This window comes from Heloderma suspectum, chromosome 2, assembly GCF_057233095.1.
Source record: "Heloderma suspectum isolate Gila_16-S chromosome 2, 16-S_ref, whole genome shotgun sequence".
Classification (NCBI taxonomy): domain Eukaryota; kingdom Metazoa; phylum Chordata; class Lepidosauria; order Squamata; family Helodermatidae; genus Heloderma; species Heloderma suspectum.
The window spans coordinates 233,218,442-233,239,314 of record NC_139459.1 but is presented as its reverse complement, the minus strand read 5'-3'; the positions used below and the strand labels follow the sequence as shown (position 1 = coordinate 233,239,314).

Here is a 20,873-nt window from a genome sequence, read left to right as displayed (position 1 = left end):
CAGCAAAGGTGGTGCAAGTAGGCAAAGGGAACCAACAGTGAAAGTACAAAAAGTGGAAGATGTAGGCAAGAAGAGAGGCCATCAAGTAAGTGTGTGTGTGTGTGTGTGTGTGTGTGTGTGTGTATATAAAAAAAAATGAAAACTTGAATTGTCAACAGGATTTCAGTACCAACAACGGGGACTCATTATGCTTCAAGAACAGCCAGAAAATGACATTTAAAAAATCCATTTATTATGAAACTTAGCCACAGGGGCTTACTATTCAGAAAATAGAAACATCTAATTAAAAAAGCCCCAGGCTACCATGAGGCAAAATACCATTCAGGCAATTTATAAGACATTCATTTTAAGATCAAACACCCCATAGGTTTAACAGTGCGTTTAAAAAAAAAAAAAAGACGCAGATATTCATCTGGCTTCACCTAGAGGTGCGGTGTGCTCAGCCTCAGCTCCCATGCTGGACTAGGCGGGTAGGATCTGTGAACACGTGCTACCGGCTCTGCTCAACTGCAAGAGACAAGACAACCAGTCAATAATGCTTCCTAGCAAAGCTGCCCCTACTATGGAACAGCCTATATCAAATACTACTAGGCTAAGGCCCGATTTGCATGAGCAGGCTCGCTACCTGCAGCATACCCGCCTCTACTGCATAACCCACGATCAGCTCTACCGTAGGTTATGCAGTGCGACATGCAAACCCAGACTGGTGGGTTGTTTAGCCCCTAAACAGCCGTTAACTCATGGTTTTAGTTTAACCATTGGGGTTTTTAGCCCCTAAACAACTCAGCGGTATGGGTCCACATGTCACACTGCACAACCTTTGGAGGAGCCGATTGTTTGGCACAGTGGAAGAGGCAGGTGTGCCTACCCATCAATTTTTTAAACGTGTGAACAGTTCCAAGGGCTCTTCAGCTGTCTTAGTGGAAGTTCAAAATTGTCCTCCAGTACAGTTTAGCAGGCACTGCCCTCAGCACATTGCCTCTCTGCCAAACCTGCCTACTTCTGAATAACCACAGCTGCAGTGCATACTGAAAACTTCACCCATCATCTCCTCACCACTAGAAGTATTCTTTATTGGCACTGTAACAGCTACCTCTGCCCTAACATCTGCATCATTTCTGCCAAACCCATAAGCTAGAGCAAAATAAAGCCAAAATAGAATTGAAGAAACCTGTACTACGTTTATTTAAGAAATGTATATCCTACCTTCCCATTATAATGCAAAAAATAGCTTGTAATAGGTACTATGGACTTCACCTTCCAAACCACGAACTAGAGTCTGCTTTTCAACCTACACCTATCAGCTGTTAACATAAGGCCCAGCAACCCCCTTATCCACTTTAGGTACAGAGGAAGGTCCACTCAATAGGCTACTTCTCTAAAAGCAGCCCAATTTATCTTCCTTCTCTGCAAGGTTCCCAGAAACACTACACTATATCTGTACTCTGCAATGGTTACCCTGATTTCTACGTTTGAGCAGCATATACAAAAAACATGTCAGTAGGAAGAAGCCCATCCAAGTTAGTTTCCAATACGTACTGTATGAGGAGATGTCTATCTCTTCAGGGAGCTCAGCCACATTGACTTCAAAGCGATCCTGCACATCATTAAGGATTTTGGCATCGCCTTCATCTGACACAAACGTAACGGCCAAACCTTTTGTGCCAAATCGGCCTGCTCGGGCAACCTACAGAGAGAAGGATGTGTCATGGGTACACAGAAGAAACTTCCCTGCAATCTCTGAATCCACCATCCCAGGGTTATCAAACTTGGGGGTGGGGGGAAAGAATGAATCATCTATTCAACCAGCACCGACTAAACATTAAGGGTTTTCATGATGGAGCTATATCCTGTGAGAGGTTCAGAACACAGACACCCCATTTCTCCGATCTAGAAATTATGCAGAATTGCATTAGGTAGAGATTCCAATCACCTGATTAGTAATTAGCCAGGACCAGCAACTGCTACCAGCTCCCTGCCACAACCATGACTGCCAAGGTATCAAACCAACACCACCCAGGGAAAGAAAGAGTATGAGATTCATTCCCCCATTCTACACCCAGGCTCACCCTATGCAAGTAGGTATCAGAATCCTCAGGCATGTCATAGTTAAACACTATGTTGACCCGCTCGATGTCCATTCCACGGCCAAACAGATTAGTGGCCACCAGGATCCGACGCTGGAAGTCTTTGAACTGCTGGTACCTAGAGAGCCTGCAAAGAACAAAAGGGGAATGACTGGCTCTCCTCAAACCATTACAGATCCCCCCTCTAGAGCTGGGTGCAAGACAGCCTTTCAGAGCATATGCTCATGCCTGCACACACAACTTTCTAGATCTCTTCTTCCCCTCAACACACGTAACTGTCAGCCCCATCCCATCCTGAAACAGATGAATAGTCTGCTCAGTATTCAAGTCCAATTTGCTACTGCCCTCTCCTACCTCAGCTATCTTGCTGTACTCACCTCTCCTCCTGAGACATGCCCCTGTGAATAGCAATGGCTGGGAAGTTCTGCTCAACCAGAAGCTGAGCTAAGGCCATGCAGCGCTGCACTGACTTCACAAATATCACAACCTGCAAGAGGTAGGAAGAAAAAAGTGCATTTAATTTGGGAGCTCCATGGCCCCCGAGTAGCCTTCTAGGCCCAGAGCTTGTGACCGTGCTCAACTCCCAGTCCTACAGCTGGGATACAACTTAGGAGCACTGGTGCCCAGCCCTCTCACATGCAGACCTGGTTAAACTCCAGTACATCCAGTAGGTCAAAGAGCTTGCGGTTTTTCTCCGTGTCCTTCAGCTTCACATAGTATTGCTGCAGGCCATGCAGAGTCAGCTTAGTCTCATCATCTACAAAGACCTCCATGGGCTGCAAACAGAGAAGGAAGCCAATGTGACCTTTTACCAGTAATGACAGCAAAATTCTACAAATATATATCCCTGTTTTAAACACCACTTTTTGTTTAATTGCTAAATTAAGAAATATCAAATCCCATAGCAATAGGCATTTCTTTGATTACTTCAGTGGACGTTAAGAGGCTGGGGGCAGAAGCAGAACTATTTCATCTGCAGAACCACAGACTCCAAACCTCCCTCTTTCAAGCACTATAGGAGAATTCCCACAACTGTTAATTATCCACAAAATGTGCCCAGCAACAGAGAAAACCAACTTGATAGCCATTTATCATGTACTTCATCAAGGTCCTGAGATAAACAATCTCTGATCCACTGGGGAAACAATGAAGAAAAAGAAACACTCTAAACCAGTAGGTCAGCTCCAACACAGCTCTTCTTTATGACTATGAGCATATAGCAATAGCACTTGGAAGCTGTTATATTTTGCCTGAAGCTGTGCAGGTGTTAAAGCGGCACCCCACAGTACCATCACATTTCCCCTGCACTGTGTGCCAACTCTTTTTCGCCTACCATGGCACTCTAATTACTGGGGAAGTGAAGCAGCTAACCCTTTTCTATCATGCAACTCCACAGATCAGTGGTAAAGTACATACAAGCTTTGCATCCTAAATGGCCGCAGGTTCAATCCCTGTCATCTCCAGTTAAAAGGATCCCCAAGAATTTGAAGAGCCTCTACCACTGAATAGAGCAGGGATGGGGCGCCTTTTTCCTAGGAAAAGTGTTCTTTTTTTCCCCCTACAAAGGGGCCACTGAGCCATGGGGGAAAAAGATCCCAAAGAAGGTGGGAGTTTGCAGCATTGCACAGCTCTCTATACCACCCCATTCCTTCCCTACCTCCTGCACATGAGTGTGCATGCGTGCATGCACACGCGCACGCGCGCGCGCGCACACACACACACACACACGAAGTGAAAGATTAAGCCAGGCCTGAGCAGGCTTCAGGTTTGCAGGATCTACTTGGTTCTTTAGTAGAGCCCTAAGAACCATCAACCAGAAACTGATGCAAAAGACACACGAAGAATTACAGAATTCCGAGCCCAGGCATTTGTTTTCAGTATCAGAACTGAATGGAAGTTTCAGTCCTTCCATACAAAAATCCACTCCTGTTTATCCCAAGCTTTCTTCATTTCAGCAGTGTGATTTAAGGGGAACAGGGGATTAGTTCTGTTGCTGCTATTGTTAAACAACTGGGAATCACCAATCCTTGCCAATCTACTGCAAAGCATTCAGAGATTTACCAGTAGATCCAGATCTACCTTCTGCCCGATTCTGGATTAAGCAAATCCCAGAGGGATGGTCTGGACAGCAAGACTGGGCTCGCAGTGTTTGAAGAGTTGGACAATGACGAGGGCCATATGACATGAAGCCACGGGCTGATGGTTCCCCACACAGGAAGCAGACAATACTAGACCAGATGGACCAATTCAACTCTGTCTAAGGCAACTTCCTATGTTCAACATTATATGCTATTAATCTCAGTGTGCATTTCCATACTATCATTCATTCAGCCAGCACTTTGGAAGGGCGGAAAAAAGGCCACCATGGTCCTGTACAGGCACTTCATATGCCAAACCCTTTAATGAGACAGCGGATCCCAAAGGGCAGCTGACCTCACTGCCAGGAGAACTATGTGCCCTGCCCGGCGCTCCAGGAAACTTTGCTGGCCATTCGCCTGCTGTGGCAAGAGCGGCTGGCACAGCTTTCTGGAGTGCCACCCACCTTATGACTCAATTGGAGGACCCCTCAGAGCAAGCCATCGGGTGGGTAGACTCTCTGGGAAGCCCCACTGGCCCCTCAGAAGAGGAAGTGGCCAGCAGAGAGCCCAGTCCAAATGCCTCGCCGCAAGTGGTCCTCCCTCAGAGTGAGGCATTGGCAGGAAGGTGGCCCTGGAGACTGCCTGTGCTGCTGTGGCCACCTCCTGACCTTGGTTCCAGGAAGTACCCGTCCCAGCAAGGGAAAGGTGTGTGGCTGCAGCCCCCATCATTGTCGAGGCGGGGGAGAAAAGAGGCCAGCAGTGTGGGAGGGGAGGGCTGGTGGCTGCAGCTATCGTTGTTGAGGGGGAGGGAGAAAGAAGAGAGGGCAACAGCAGAGGAGTGCAGGGGGAAGGGAAGAGGAGGAGGGAGACTGCCCACTGCCATTATGGCCGGGTGGGACGGGGGAGAGAAGAGGGGGTGACAGTGGGAGGTCTTGCACTGGCCCTGTGGACAGGAATGAAAACAGAGGACATATACATGCCACCAAATACACAATTTTCTAGCAACATGTTAAGAGAACAAAGATTAGTAGGGCTTCAACCACTAATAGAGGGAGAGAATGGAAGCAGGGCAATCCCATCAGCAGCTGCCTTTGGCTCTCCCTGAACTGTCACATAGTAGTGGCTATACTATCAGGCTACCTGAGCCATTTCATTCATTCATTTCATTTATTACATTTATATCCCGCCTTTTTTCCTCCAAGGAACTCAAGGTGGCGTACATAATCCTCCTCCTCCTCCATTTTATCCTCACAACAACAACCCTGTGAGGTGGGTTGGGCTAAGAGTATGTGACTGGCCCAAAGTCACCCAGTGAGCTTCCATGGCCGAGTGAGGACTAGAACCCGGATCTCCCGACTCCCAGTCCAGCACTCTAGCCACTACACCATGCTGGCTCTCTACTACACCATGCTGGCTCTCTATAACTAAGCACTGATGCCAGAATTTGCTTTTTTCTTCTTCCTTCCTCCTCCTTTTTGCTGTGTCTTTTTTTGTTGTAAGCCTGAGGTCAGAAATGGTCATGTTCTTTATTTGTAAGCTGCTCTGGGAACATTTTTGGCTGAAGGGCAGGGTAAAAATGCTATAAACAGAGGAAGCCCTTCTCTGTATTCCATCTATAATGGAAGTACAATTATCATCTTGGACTTTGGATAACCTCCCATGGAAGGTAAGCCTGGCACTGATATTGTATTCTTTTTTGTGCCAGGTTAAAACTTTCATGTTTGCATAAGCATTTTATATTTCTATTTTTAGATGGTTTAACTGTATTTATATTTAGGTTTTATAGTGTTTTTATTGAAGCAAGTATCTGATTTTTGTGTACACTGCCCTGAAATCCTCTTTTGAATGAAGGCATGGTCTATAATTTTTTATAAATAAGAAGCCAGCCTGGTGTTGTGGTTAAGAGTGTTGGACTGGGACTTGGGAGGTCTGGGTTCTAGTCCCCATCCAGCCATGAAGCTCACTGGATGACTTTGGGCCAGTCACTGACTCTCAGCCTAATCTACCTCACAGGGTTGTTATGAGGATAAAATGCAGAGAAGAATCACTATATAAGTTGCCTTGGCTTCCTTGCAAGAGGAAAAAAGGCAGAATAGAAACGTGATAAAAATAAAAACTCTCCCCCAGAGATCTCCTGGCAAGAGTATGGTAAAAAATAAAGAACTCAAGACACAAGCTTCTTATGACAAGGCTGTAGGAACAGCAAACTGCCTCAAAGGGGCCCCTTTAGCTTAGTGTTGGAAGGCACTTCCATGGATCCTCCACACCAGGGTAACCAACCGAGACATAAGATGAGAGGTTAGGGCTTACATCCTGCATGAACTTCCTGCAGACAGGCCGGATCTCCTTGCTCAGGGTGGCACTAAACATCATGCACTGCTTCTCATGGGGTGTCAAACGAAAAATCTCCTGCACATCACGGCGCATGTCTAGAGAAGAATTAGGAAGAGTCAGGGGAACTCAGGTATTCATCAACCCAAGTTCCACCCCCATCCCCCACTCATGGGATCCAACATGTCCTACCACACAGTTTGAAGAACAGGGATAGAACTGCAGGTGCTAACTAAAAAATTATCATGAGAGAATTTTGTCAGTTCATGGACTCCCTTCTGATCAGTTTTGTCCACTGAGATGCCCTAAAGAACCTCCCCACAGCAATCTACCTGTTGTAAGGAAGGACTGGCTTTTTGGACAACATACCTGTGTGCAATCCTATATATCTATTCAGTTCCACGGAGCTTACTCCTAGGTAAGCGTGCACAGAATTGCAGCCTTAGGGTGTGTTCAGATACTATGAGAACGAGCCCAAAGGAGATTCTGATTTATGCACTACCTCCTTCCTTGCATGCAGAAATTAAAGACTTCTAGTCCTCTGGCAAGCCATAGTCTGCCATTTTGTCTGAACAGATAAAGCAGCCTTTCCCAAACTGGTTGCTCTCCAGATGTTTTGAATTACAACTCCCATCAGCCTCAGCCAACATGGCCAATGGTCAGGGATGATGGGAGAGCTCTCCACATCATCTGGAGAGCATTAGGTTATAGAAGGTCTAGGTATGATTTGAATAAATACATCCAATAAATAAAAATACTTGTCTACAATCTAGTCTGATCCTGGTTTGGAGGCAAGTGCAAATCATAGTTTGCCCATTTGGACAAAATGGCAGACTGCTTGCTGCAGTTCAAAAGTTTCTATTAGCTGCATGCAAGAAACTACCTCATAATACTAAACCATGGTTTGGCATTATGTCTGAATAGCCACTTTCAAGCAGCTTGCCATTTATTACTACCTTGTCACAAGGACATCTCTTTAGGTGGAAAGACATCCGAAGAAAAAAATATGATCTTTGAGGAGTTTTCTCCACATAACAGAGAACCTTGAGCATCCCTGAAAAATTGTCAAGTCTTTCCTTATGTTCAAATTCTGCACTTTAATTCTATCGCAGTTGAATATAGAGGTCGGGTTTTAGTTCTGTCACGAGACTGGACAGCTGGATGCAGCTCATGAAGCTGCTGGCCAGGACCCCTCTTTCCCCATGAACTTGAAACAGGTGTTACTTCCTGAAATACCCCAAGGCAGGTTTTTGAGCAACATTACTCATCCTCAGGCTGTCTTATCATCAGTTTCCTGATTTGGAACTTGAGCACCAGACTTCCTTCCAAGAACAGCAACCAATGGATCAGGAATCCCAGACTATGACAACTCAAGCCACAATGTCCTCACCCAGGCTGCCCCCACTTCTGTCTCTTACCCAGCTGCTCAAGCATCTTGTCACACTCATCCAACACAAAATGCTTGACATTGCGCAGATTGAGGGTCTTGTTGCGCACCAGCGCTAGAATACGGCCTGGGGTCCCCACCACAATATGTGGACAATTTTTCTTCAGCACATCTTCATCCTTCTTGATGGAAAGGCCTCCAAAGAAGACCGATACCTGAAGGACAAACAGAAGTCACACTGAGAAACCAACAACCTAACCTACAGAACTTCAGTGGCTCCACACTGATCTACTTAGACAATACAAAACATGAAAGATGTGAGACTACAATAAACTATGAATAGGACCCAGCTGTACTGGCTCTTACCACTCTCAATCCATCAGATCTCTTCTTCCAGAAGCAATTGCTTCCATTTTGAAGAAATGAGGCAGTTCAGAAAGGTGCTTTTACATAATATTGGAACATAGGAAGCTGCCATTATACCAAGTCAGACCATTCTAGCTCAGGACTGCCTACACTGACTGGCATTGGCTCTCCAGTGTTTTAGACAGGTCTTTCCTAGCCCTAACTGGAGATGCCAGTGACTGAACCTGGGACCTTCTGTGTGCAAAGTACATGCTCTACCACTGACTTCAGCCCTTCCCCTCAATATAACAGGGTCCAGAATTAGTAATATTAGTGTAAGCCTATACAACCGAATGAATCGCTAATAGGATCTTTCCACCTATGAACTGATACTCATTCTTAAGGAAGGTCCTGTGTGCTGGTCAAGGGAGTGGAAATATCTGAAATCAACTGCACAATCAGGGCATCGCATAATAACCTCTTTCTCTCCACCACTACAAGCTCCTTCCCAAATCTCTCTCTCTCTCTCACACACACACACCTCTCCCTGGCATACATCAACAAGCATTCTATGTATTTTGGACCCAAATAAAACAGTCTGTCCCTCACCTTGACAGTGGACATATACTTGGAAAAGCGCTCATATTCCTTGCTGATCTGGAAGGCCAGCTCCCGGGTATGACACATCACCAATACTGACACCTATCAGAAAGAAAAGGACATATTGTTACAAAGGCAGCAAGAAGGGCCCAGGTTTTCCCACTGCCACCAGAACCAGTAGTCACTTTTCTTGACCTTGAGAACCAGCTTGAAGTAACATACATTGTGCCATTTAGAGTTTTAGCATATTGCACAGCTAGTCCTTCTCCATGGAAATACTATGGATCATCAGCCAATAAACAAGCTACACTTGGAAATCAGGAAACATGTCCCATGATCAAGCAAGAGCAACAACTAGAATAAACTTATATTCCTGGCCAAATTTCCTACAGTTCTGGCAGAATTGGAAGCATTTTGTAGGGCAAGGGCGCTGAGCCTCTTTGAGTCTAAGGGCCAAATTCAATTTTGGAGAAGCTCTCAGGGGCCACATTCCAGTGGTGAGTAGGGCAAAAGTGCTGGGGCCAAAAATACCTGCATATTCCTAGCTTAAAGCTCCTACTGACAGTCACTAAGCCTTGGCAGAAGCATTTTAAACTTTTAGAAAGGGAAAAACAGTGCAAAAGTTGGTAAACCAGCAAATGATTGGCAGTCAGAGGAAAAGGGGATGGGGCTATGGCCACCTGGGGAACCCCAGAGGGCCGGATCAGGACCCCAGATGGGCCAGATGAAGTTCAACATCCCTGTTGTAGGCAACTCAGCTGATTGTCTCACTGGAACATGAGATTGCCAAGCCTATACTTGAAATGGCAATTATAGAATCCAGTGCTGAAGATCTACTACTCCAGCTGAGAAAGGCAGCAAGCCATCAGGAGGTTCACACCAGTTGCAATCTAAGATACCAAAACCCAAAGCCCCATTAACTTCTATCCTACAGTAGATGTCCCCAGAGCTCAGGTCCAATAACATTCCCAGAAAAATCCACCAAAACAGCTTTTGACGCTAATTCTCAACCTTGTTCCCCAATCAGGATATGACCTCTATCATAGGCCTTTTGACATCTAGCTTTCTAGTAGCACAATGTCTCCAAAACAGATGCCATGCGGGCCATGAACATAGTGGAGTTGTACTCCCCATTACATACCTGCCCATCCAGTGGCTCAATCTGCTGCAGTGTAGCCAATACAAAGACAGCAGTCTTGCCCATGCCTGATTTGGCTTGGCATAGGACATCCATGCCCAGGATTGCCTGTGGAATGCATTCATGCTGCACTGAGAGGGCAAGAAGAAGAAGTCGTCACACAAGGGGTTTAGGCAGCCTCTGGACAAATGGGAGAACCCAGAATGAGTGGGATGAACCTCAGGAGGCCTTGATACCAGCTCTCTCCCGCCACTTTAAACCCAGAAATTCCACATCACACCCTCCCAAGAGGTCAATCTCCCTGCACACATATTGTGGAAAGGAGCAATACTGTTCTCACACCACTAGCAGCACAAGATGATTTTCCAGGTTCATCACCCTGAATTACATCAAAGTGAGCAGGACCCAAAGGACTTTGGTGCGGTCTAGTTACCCTAGAGAAGGTGTTGACTGGAGCTCCTGCAAATCCCCCCTTTCCCTTAAGTGCTAGATCACATCCCATCTTATGCAGAGTCTAAACAGAACTCCTATGCTAACAGGCCCTCCACTTTACTGGGCTGAAGTTACTTGGTATCACCTAAATGAAATCGTAACTGCAGGGCTCCCCAAAGCACTGCAATCCCAAGTACTATACTAGGCTAAATGGTGACAAAGAAGCCATTCCCATCCCAATGTCACCCTCCCACCCCTGCTCCCTGCAGCCCCCAGCTCTCACCCTGTACCGCGTGGCACCACTGTCAGTTGCTCCCCGGTGGGTGGGCTGGGCTGGCTGGCGAGGGGGCCAAGGGCCTTGGCTCAGCTCCTACCTTCTGATGGGTGCTCAAAGCCGCAGTCCACAATGGCACGAAGCAGCTCTGGCTTCAACAGGAAGTCTCGGAAACCAGAGCTGTGAATGGAGACATAGGAGCCCTTGACATCCTTTTTAGCAGAGACAGGGGCTTCCTCAGTCACTGCCTGAGGCTCTTCATCCTCCTCATAATCCAGCAACTCATTCTCCACATCCTGCTCAGCCATGTCCTGCAGGAAGCATGGGCCAGGATTAAGGGACATTTACAGTACACTGGGAAAGAGAGCTAAGTCCATGACTAAGGACATCCCAAAAAACAGGGGGAGACCAAATCTGAGAAGTAGGAATGGAAGCCATAGCTGTAGGCAGCAGGTAGTCATCTCCAGTTCAAAGCTTTCCATAGTCATAGTTCCGACAAGCAAATCCTGCTAATGGCAGAGACAGATATTGTTTCTCCAACACTCAGAAACCATGGTTCGCCAAACATCCTATGAGCCTCTCTAAGGCCTGCATCACATGTTACTTTTTTCAACCCAAGTATTATTCCCAAATTAGTTTTAAAAACATATATCGGTAACGTGGGTCTTTATACACTGATCAGAAAGCCAATACTAATCAGTGTACATGTTACCAAAGACCCTTAACCATATATATATATATATTACTCTTTCCCTCTCAGCACAGCTGTTCATCTCCAAATCAGAAAACACAATGTGTAAAATAGCCCAAGACAACAGAGTGGCTAGGAAAGGTGCAAGCTTTTCTCTAATCCTTTGAAATTTGATTTGTCTCTTTTGATCATGCCAGAGTATTTTTTTTAACTGACCTTGCCTTTCAGCAAGGCCCCTAAAACAGATTACAACAGTTTGAAGATATAACCACAGCAATAAATTCTAAGTCCCTCTCTTGTAGCACTGACTACAGGTATCATAGGACGGCAGGCACTTCTCTTTTCCCACATATTTTTGCCCATCCCTCTCTTCATAGATCTTCAAAGAATTATGTGTGACTATTTGATCATACAGCCTTTCCTTTTAGACTTCTCAGTACACAAATCCAGGATAAATATGCTATTTATTTATTCTTGTACTTATTTATTCCTTAGGAAGGTTTACCTTGATTAAAGCTAATTTGCAGTATGGAATCATTAACTCAGCATTATTTCAATTGCCAAGCAGAGAACTGACTGACCCTAATTAATTTTTCATTAATTCTACAGAAAAGGTATTATAGCTTGCTGGTGTACTTCTACAATCTTCCATAAGTAATTTCAGTCAGATTCCCCCTCCATCAGGTATGAAGCTAGGAGCATTTAGAGCCATTCTCAATGGCTGCTCCTTGGTTTCAGGCCTCACTTCCACAAGTCAGCCCACCAAACCTAATCAAGACGTAATGCAAGATACTTGATGGTTGAACATAAACTGAGGGATTTTAACAGTATATCTGAATAAGATGTATAGAGTTATATACCTAGCAGTGGAAATATCCTTTAAAGCAGGAGTGGGTAACTTGTGGCCCTCCAGATGTTTTGGCCTACAACTCTCATCATCCATCACCATTGGCTATGCTGGCTAGGGCTAATGGGAGTTGTGGTTCTCCAGATGTTTTGGCCTATAAGTTGCCCACCCCTGTTTTACAGCTACTAAGCCACTCCAAGTCTACTTGATAAGGCAATATTTAAGCAAATCTATCTGCAAAAATAAATGTATGTAATAGGGAAAGATATATTAGATGTTCTACAGCACAACAACTACAGCACAATATATGAAACACTCGAAGTGATTCCTCTGAAGTGTGCTGCGCAGCATTATGTACACAGAAGAATGGAGTAAACTGAACATAAAATAGCGTCCCGGGAATTATCAATGCCCAGTGAAGCCCTCAGGCTAGAACAGAAACAGCTGCCAACTTTTACTCCAAGGCTTTTATAACATGCAATACGTCCTACTTCCTTTATGGTAAGGCTTCAAACAGGATTTCACGCCTGTCTTTGCTGCTTTTAATTTAAGAATCATTCATTTTTAATCCACCCTGTCTGTTAGATCAAAGTCTGAGAAGTACTGGGTTGGCTCATCCTGAGGAGAGGAGCCGGGCCGATGAGAAAGACAAATCAGGCTCCTTTTCACGCACGGGAGCCCAGAGCCTGGAGCGCTGGAACCGCAGCGGAGACACCTGGCGCATCTCGGCCACGGGGATGGCGGAGATGGTTCCGCACAAGGCGCCGAGGCCTTCGACTTCCCCAGGTCAAGGCGGCCCTAGGGCGTGCGGCCCTGCCGCTTCGCGCCGGAAGACGCAGACCCTCCCGCCCATCGCCGCGGAGCGGCCGGGGCCGCCGCATTCTCCCGCCCAGCGGCGAGGCGCTCTTCCGCGCACCAGCTGCAGTCGCGTGTGGCGAAACGACCGTCTGCGTGAGCGGGCGACGGAGCCCCGCGGGTGAGGGAAGCGCTACTTCCCTTGGAAACAGCGGAGAGGCCCCGGAGAGACGCGCAGGCGCGATCCGCGGCTCCTGCACCGGCGGCCCGAAGCGCTGCGCAAGCTGAGGAGCCACGCGCGCGGCCGGGCTCGCAGAGCGCGCTCAGGCCGCCGTGGAACAACCCCTCTTCCCCGGGGCCGCCCCGCTGCTTCCCCCCGCCTCACCGTCGCCCCATACAACCCGCTTACCTCACCAGCTCCGAATCGGCGAGGCGCTTCAGCTCCCTTCGTCGTGCCCACACCGCGCTCCGACTGGGACGGTACGGCCCCGCGCAGGAAGCCCTCAGTTCTCATTGGCCGCCGCGAGTACGGATCCGCCTCCCTGCGAAAGCGGGGGAGGAAAATCTCGGCCCACAGAGCCGCCAATCAAAGCCACTTGCTTAAAGATTGGCTTAAGTTGCACGCCGTTGCGCCTCTCGCCAGTGGGGTCTGGTGGACGCCCCAAAATGGCTGCCTGGAAGGAAGCGCGGGGACGATTCCAGGCAACGTTTCAAAAAAGAAAAGGGGAAAAAAAAGGGCAGCGATGAAATGATGGAAGGCGATGAAATCGCCATTTTAGGTGCTGGTACGAATACTTGTGAGCTGTTCCCTATGCCTAGCAAAAAGGCTTATTTCATTTTCTCTAAATACATTTCATTATATATCAATTGTTGTTGTTGTTCAGTCGCTCAGTCGTGTCCGACTCTTCGTGACCCCATGGACCATAGCACGCCAGGCCTTCCTGTCCTGCGCTCTCTCCCGGAGCGTGCTCAAGTCCATATTCATTGCATCCGTGATGCTATCTAGCCATCTCATCCTCTGCCGTCCCCTTCTCCTTTGGCCTTCAGTCTTTCCCAGCATCAGGGTCTTTTCCAGGGAGTTTTCTCTTCGCATTAGGTGGCCAAAATATTGGAGCTTCAGCTTCATTATCTGTCCTTCCAATGAGCACTCAGGGTTGATTTCCTTTAGGATGGACTGATTTGACCTCCTTGCAGTCCAGGGGACTCGTAAGAGTCTTCTCCAGCACCACAGTTCGAAAGCATCAATTCTTCGGCGCTCAGCCTTCCTTATAGTCCAGCTCTCACAGCCATACATTACTACTGGGAAAACCATAGCTTTGATTAGACGGACCTTTGTCGGCAAGGTGATGTCTCTGCTTCTTACTATGCTGTCTAGGTTGGCCATAGCTTTCCTCCCAAGGAGCAAGCGTCTTTTAATTTCATGGCTACAGTCACCGTCTGCGGTGATCTTGGAGCCCAAGAAAGTAAAATCTGTCACTGCTTCCATTTCTTCCCCTTCTATATGCCAGGAAGTGATGGGGCCAGATGCTATGATCTTCGTTTTTTTAATGTTGAGTTTCAAACCAGCTTTTGCACTCTCCTCTTTCACCCTCAACAAGAGGCTCTTTAGATCCTCTTCGCTTTCTGCCATTAGGGTGGTATCGTCTGCATATCGGAGGTTGTTGATAATTCTCCCGGCAATCTTAATTCCGACCTCTGATTCATCCAACCCGGCATTTCTCATGATGTACTCTGCATATAAGTTAAATAAGCAGGGTGACAATATGCAGCCTTGTCGTACTCCTTTCCCAATTTTGAACCACTCGGTTGTTCCATGTCTGGTTCTTACTGTCGCTTCTTGACCCTCGTACAGGTTTCTCAGGAGACAGGTAAGGTGGTCTGGTACTCCCATCACTTTAAGAATTTGCCACAGTTTGTTGTGATCCACACAATCAAAGGCTTTAGCGTAGTCAATGAAGCAGAAATAGACATTTTTCTGGAATTCTCTTGCTTTCTCCATGATGCAGCGAATGTTGGCGATTTGATCTCTAGTTCCTCTGCCTCTTCGAAACCCAGCTTGTACTTCCGGTAGTTCTCGGTTCGCATACTGCTGAAGCCTAGCTTGTAGGATTTGGAGCATCACCTTGCTGGCATGTGAAATGAGCGCAATTGTGCGGTAGTTTGAACACTCTTTGGCGTTGCCCTTCTTTGGAATTGGAATGTAAACTGACCTTTTCCAGTCTTGTGGCCACTGTGGAGTGTTCCAGATTTGTTGGCATATTGAATGCAGCACTTTAACAGCATCATCTTTTAGGATTTTAAATAGCTCGGCTGGAATACTGTCATCTCCGCTAGCTTTGTTGTTACTAATGCTTCCTAAGGCCCACTTGACTTCACTCTCTAGGATGTCCAGCTCAAGTTCAGTGACCGCACTATCATGGCTATCAGGGACATTCAGATCTTTCCTGTATAGTTCTTCTGTGTATTCTTGCCACCTCTTCTTAATCTCATCTGCTTCTGTTAGGTCCCTGCCTTCTTTGTCCTTTATCATGCCCGTCTTTGCACAAAACGTTCCCTTGAGATCTCCAATTTTCTTGAAGAGATCTCTAGTCTTTCCCATTCTGTTGTTTTCCTCGATTTCTTTGCATTGTTCATTTAAGAAGGCCTTCTTGTCTCTCCTTGCTATTCTCTGGAACTCTGCATTCAGTTGGGTATATCTTCCCCTTTCTCCCTTGCTTTTCGCTTCCCTTCTTTCGTGAGCTACTTGTAAAACCTCATCAGACAGCCACTTGGCTTTCTTGCATTTCTTTTTCTTTGGGATGGATTTCGTTGCTGCCTCCTGAACAATGTTACGGACCTCCGTCCATAGTTCCTCAGGCACTCTGTCTATCAGGTCTAATCCCTGAAATCTATTCCTCACCTCCACTATATTCATCAGGGATATGATTTAGGTCATACCTGAATGGTTTAGTGGTTTTCCCGACGTTCTTCAATTTAAGCCGAAATTTTGCAAGAAGCAGCTCATGATCTGAGCCACAGTCAGCTCCAGGTCTTGTTTTTACTGACTGTATGGAGCTTCTCCATCTTTGGCTGCAAAGGACGTAATCAATCTGATTTCGATATTGACCATCTGGTGACGTCCATGTGTAGAGTCGCCTCTTGTGCTGTTGGAAAAGAGTGTTTGCTATGATCAGCATGTTCTCTTGGCAAAACTCTATTAGCTTTTGTCCTGCTTCATTTTGTACACCAAGGCCATGCCTGCCTGTTATCCCGGTGATTTCTTGACTTCCTACTTTAGCATTCCAATCCCCTATGATGAAGAGGACGTCTTTTTTTGGTGTTAGCTCTAGAAGGTGTTGTAGGTCTTCATAGAACCGATCAACCTCAGCTTCTTCGGCCTCAGTGGTTGGGGCATAGACTTGAATTACTGTGATGTTGAATGGTTTGCCTTGGATTCGTACTGAGATCATTCTATCATTTTTAAGATTGTACCCCAGTACTGCTTTTCCCACCCTTGACTATGAGTGCTACTCCATTTCTTCTAAGGGATTCTTGCCCACAATAGTAGATATGATGGTCACCTGAATTAAATTCGCCCATGATGTCCATTTTAGTTCGCTGATTCCCAAGATGTCGATGTTCAATCTTGCCATCTCATGTTTGACCACCTCCAGCTTACCTTGATTCATTGATCTGACATTCCAGGTTCCTAAACAATATTGTTCTTTACAGCATCGGATTTTCTTTTCACCACCAGACACATCCACAGCTGAGTGTCCTTTCGGGTTTGGCCCAGCCGCTTCACTCTTTCTGGCGCTACTTGGAAATACCCTCTGCTCTTCCCCAGTAGCATATTGGACACCTTCCGACCTGAGGGGCTCATCTTCCGGCGTCATATCTTTTAGCCTTGTGATAAGTTCCATGGGGTTTTCTTGGCAAGAATACTGGAGCGGGTTGCCATTCCTTCTCCAATCAATATGAGCCATGTATTCCACCAGGACCTCCTTGGAGGAAGGGTGGGATAAAAAATGTCCAAAACTACATACACTGAGGCTAATACTTCATGCCTCTGATGAAGTGGGCTCTAGCCTACGCTGAATGAATCTGTTACAATACAATCCTATACATGTCTACTCAGAAGTAAGTCTCATTGTGTTTAATGGGGCTTACCTCCAGGCAAGTGGTATAAGATCGCACCATCTCACAAAAAAGCCTAAGCCATGTTTTTCACTGGAATATGTATCCAGTTCTACTTGAGCCACTATTCAGCATGCCTGTGTGAAATGAAAGATAGTGCATGATAGTATTACAGCCACCTGCTGGGTCATGGGTTGGACAGTTTGGCCAGAGGCACTTAGCATACCTTTTAAGCCTGGCCACATCCACATTAAAGCAGCCCCTTCCCCTTGCAATAGGGTGAGCTTGCCTCAAACAGAATTACTGTATGCTCTGTTCCATTTCGTTTAAAGGTGGGAAAGAGTTTTTCCTTCGTAGAAACAGAAACTGCACCTTTTTGCTTCTTAAAAGCAGTGTCCCTTACCTCCACTCCTCTAACAAGATGGCAGAGTGCATTGTACAGTTGCAGGTAGCCTGCTTTGAACTTGCCATTTGCTATTCATAGTGTACCTTTCAACTCCTGCCCTAGGTTACTATATTTTAACGTTACTGGTCACTATAGGATGAAGTTGAATTGAAGATGACCAAACCAGTTCACCTCTCACATCTGTACTATCTGATGATATAGAAATCAATAGGAAGCAACTTATGTACATAAATGATGCCTGTAACCCCTTGGTCACCAAGTCAAAGGGGAGACCCGTGTTCTACCCTCTAAGGATGTGGGGACATGGGTTCTAAGTTGGCACGGTGCCTTCCCTGGCTCAACTGTGGATACATTCTGTTAAATGGGGCCCCAGGACTCCTGTTTACTACCTTCTTTTTCCAACCCACTTGAGACACAATTGTATTTCACATAATATGATGGTGGTAGGGTGAAGGCAAAGGAGAAATAGATTTCAAAACTGGAATTCCCATATAACACATAAATTCCAGGCCTGATCAAGACTGGGGAGTGTGGGCGTGATTCTCCACCTTCCTTTCTGGAAGAACTATTTATAAATAAATTCCACTGCCTGGGTTGCTGTTCTTTACTGTCCCCAAAGATCCTGAGCTGAAGTGCAAACGAGTTGTACTCTGGCTTCCAGCATGATTATTGTTTTCACAGCTTTATGAGCCACCTCAAGCCTGTCTTCAGAACATGAAGACTTGACCTTAGAGAGGAATGGAAAACCTCTGGCCCATAGGTCAGATATGGCCCAGAAGGGCTCCCAATCCTGCCCACCAGCTTATTCCTCAGGCCCTGCTCTTTATCCCAACACAGAAAAGGACTTATCTCTGACCACGAACTAAGAGCCTTTCCCTGCTGAGCCCTGAAAAAGGCTCCCTTTCTCAGGGTTCAGAACAGGAAAGCCCTTATCTCTGATCAGTAGCTGAGGAGAGAAGGGTAGGGCCTGGCAAGGAAGCTGCTGAATGATTCAGCCCTGCTTACTTCTGAGTAGACATACAGAGGCTTGCCCTGCTTACTTGTGAATAGACATGCTGCTCATGCTTACTTCTGAGTAGTCATGCAGAGGCTTGGTATTTGGGATCCTATATGAGCACACTCCAGGAGAGAGCGGAGGACAGGAAGGCCTGGCGTGCTATGGTCCATGGGGTCACAAAGAGTCGGACATGACTTAACGACTGAACAACAACAACAAAATGAAAATACTGCTAGAATGCTTAAAATAAAAACCATGTTTTGGCCCTGCCCACTCTACCTTTAGCCCCAACCACAGATGGAGTGTAGCTGTGAGACCTTTGCCAGATTGGAATTTAGCCCTTGGACTGGGAAAGTTTCCCAACCCCTGCCTTAGAGGGTCTGCTTGCTGATTGGCTCTCAGGTATATCTGTCATAGAGTTTAGCACAGACATTTCAGCTCAAAAAGTGTGAACTTCCTAGTTGATGTTAGAATGAAAGCATATATGAGAGTGCTCTTTACTTTGAGGCTGTGTAATATGGACATGATTGAAGTCATATTCAAAACCTAGACACATTTGACAGTAAAGACGTCTCTGTTTCTTACTTTGCATTACATGTTAGGTGGGGCAGGGATGGGAAATGTGTGGCTCTGCAGATGTTGTTGGGCTGCAACTTCCATCATCCCATCACTGTTGGCTATGCTGGCTAGGGCTGATGGGAGTCGCAGCCCACCAACATCTATAGGGCCACAGTTTCCCATCCCTGAGGTTGGGATTCATTGTAATTGTTATGGGTTGGTTGGATGTGGAATGCCAAGCTGTGATGCTAAGCAACTATGTGTGGAAGTGACATCTGCAGGCTACTTTGAGCATCTTGGAGAAGGGGTGGGATGCAAATTAATAGTATGTGTCTATTTATAGTGCCAGTTGAGGACACACTGAAGACACAACGCAATGATGAATCATGGATTATATTTTCTGAGGAATTCTTATGGTCAAAAATCAGCAATTCATTGATTACCCCATTCAACATCTATCTGTCTACTGTTTATGAGTATCTGTACACCATCCTAAAATCCCACTTTTAAAATGGGGCTTTCTGCTTCCGTTCTAAATGCAGGATCATGACAGACTCCCTTTACATGTGCTTCCTTTCCCCCTTATCGGAGTCTTCGATATGTTTCATTATACAGCCACTAGATGGTGCTGTGGTCTAGCTCCTTTTATTGTGGGACTTCCTTTTTCACAAGCAAACTCAAGCACTGTAATTTGATAGCTCTTTATCTCCGATCTTTTTAAAAATGGAATAAAGGTAATTTAGTGTGGGAGACACCTTGGAGGTTGACGACGTAATCTAAAGAGCCCAAAAACGTCCGTGAGTAACCAATCTCAATAGTAGAATAAAGCCTCCATGTGAAGAAGCCCTATATATCTGACAACCGGTCACTGAGGTCATCAGAGGGCATGCTCCTGGTGGTTCCACATGGATCTATGGCCCAATTGGAGCCCACCAGGAGAAGAGCCTTCAGTGTGGCGGCCCTCTTTCTTTGGAATCCCTGGAGGTCAGGCAGGCCCTAACACTGTGTTGCTTCTGGCACCTCCTGAAAACAGTTCTGTTTCCAGGAAGCATTCCTTAAATGACCAGCCATGGTTTTTATTGGCATTTTGTTTTTAATAATTTTAATATGCTGTTTTAATCTTTAATCTTTTTTACTATTGTACTTCTTGTGTTCACCGCTCTGGAATCTGTTTGGCTAGGGAGTGGTATACAAATGTTATAAATAAATAAAATAAAGAAATAGACTGATCATATATACAGGTCTGCATTTGCAGCAAATCACTAAACTCAGTTTTCTAAATTAGTCACCATTACCTGGAAACCTGTCTTGAGATCTATTCATATAGAAAATGGGCTAATTTTAGGCAGATGATGCTAACGCCATGTAATTGATGCTACAAGCTGCAAAAGGATACATATGCACCCTTCATTTGCTTATACTGATGATACTAATTTTTTAAGTGAGCTATGGCTTTTTGAAGTGAGCTTTGACCTATGACATTCTCCAGTATTTCAGAAGTCTGTTTTTATTGTATGAATATTTAAGGGGGTTATACATTTTCAGAATATTTGTTCAGAGTAACAAATAAGGAAACAGGAAAGCTCTAATGATCAGAACATCTAATTCTTCTATTGTGTTAGGATGTACTTTGGCCTTGCTTTGGATGCTTGAAAGAGACAAAGCTGTACCAGTATGACCTTCATCTCTTGCTGATACTTATGTTGTGAGATGAAGCAATTCCACAGGTCTAGCAGGGAGTAATTCTGCCACCATTAACATGTCTTCTTTATATATGTTCATTGGGGCTCT

General features: G+C 45.8%; 1 protein-coding gene across 5 annotated transcripts; it reads right to left on the bottom strand.

Annotated features, from left to right (window-relative positions):
- Positions 1-212: 212 nt before the first annotated feature.
- On the bottom strand, positions 213-13,479 carry DDX39A (DExD-box helicase 39A). Of its 5 annotated transcripts, none has more exons than XM_084838491.1 (11): positions 13,415-13,479; positions 10,682-10,983; positions 9,970-10,146; positions 8,838-8,930; positions 7,915-8,098; positions 6,476-6,594; positions 2,732-2,863; positions 2,465-2,574; positions 2,070-2,214; positions 1,540-1,687; positions 213-507 (listed from the first exon to the last, which is right to left on the bottom strand). In XM_084838491.1, the coding sequence occupies exons 3-11, from the start codon at positions 10,060-10,062 to the stop codon at positions 491-493; spliced, it is 1,041 nt and encodes a 346-aa protein (XP_084694617.1). In that variant the 5' UTR covers positions 10,063-10,146; positions 10,682-10,983; positions 13,415-13,479; the 3' UTR covers positions 213-490. The 5 variants fall into 5 exon arrangements, with proteins under 5 accessions (XP_084694617.1, XP_084694616.1, XP_084694618.1 ...); XM_084838490.1 differs by having other exon boundaries at positions 9,970-10,097; XM_084838492.1 differs by having other exon boundaries at positions 10,773-10,983.
- Between the last annotated feature and the right edge of the window lie 7,394 nt (positions 13,480-20,873).

Coding starts and splice junctions, on each gene's coding strand:
- DDX39A (XM_084838489.1), bottom strand. CDS start 11,016: ATGTCCCTTAATCCTGGCCCATGCTTCCTGCAGGACATGGCTGAGCAG. Junction 8,931..9,969: donor TTGAGCCACTGGATGGGCAG/GTATGTAATGGG, acceptor TCTTTCTGATAG/GTGTCAGTATTGGTGATGTG. Junction 2,215..2,464: donor GGCATGTCTCAGGAGGAGAG/GTGAGTACAGCA, acceptor TGTTCTTTGCAG/GCTCTCTAGGTACCAGCAGT.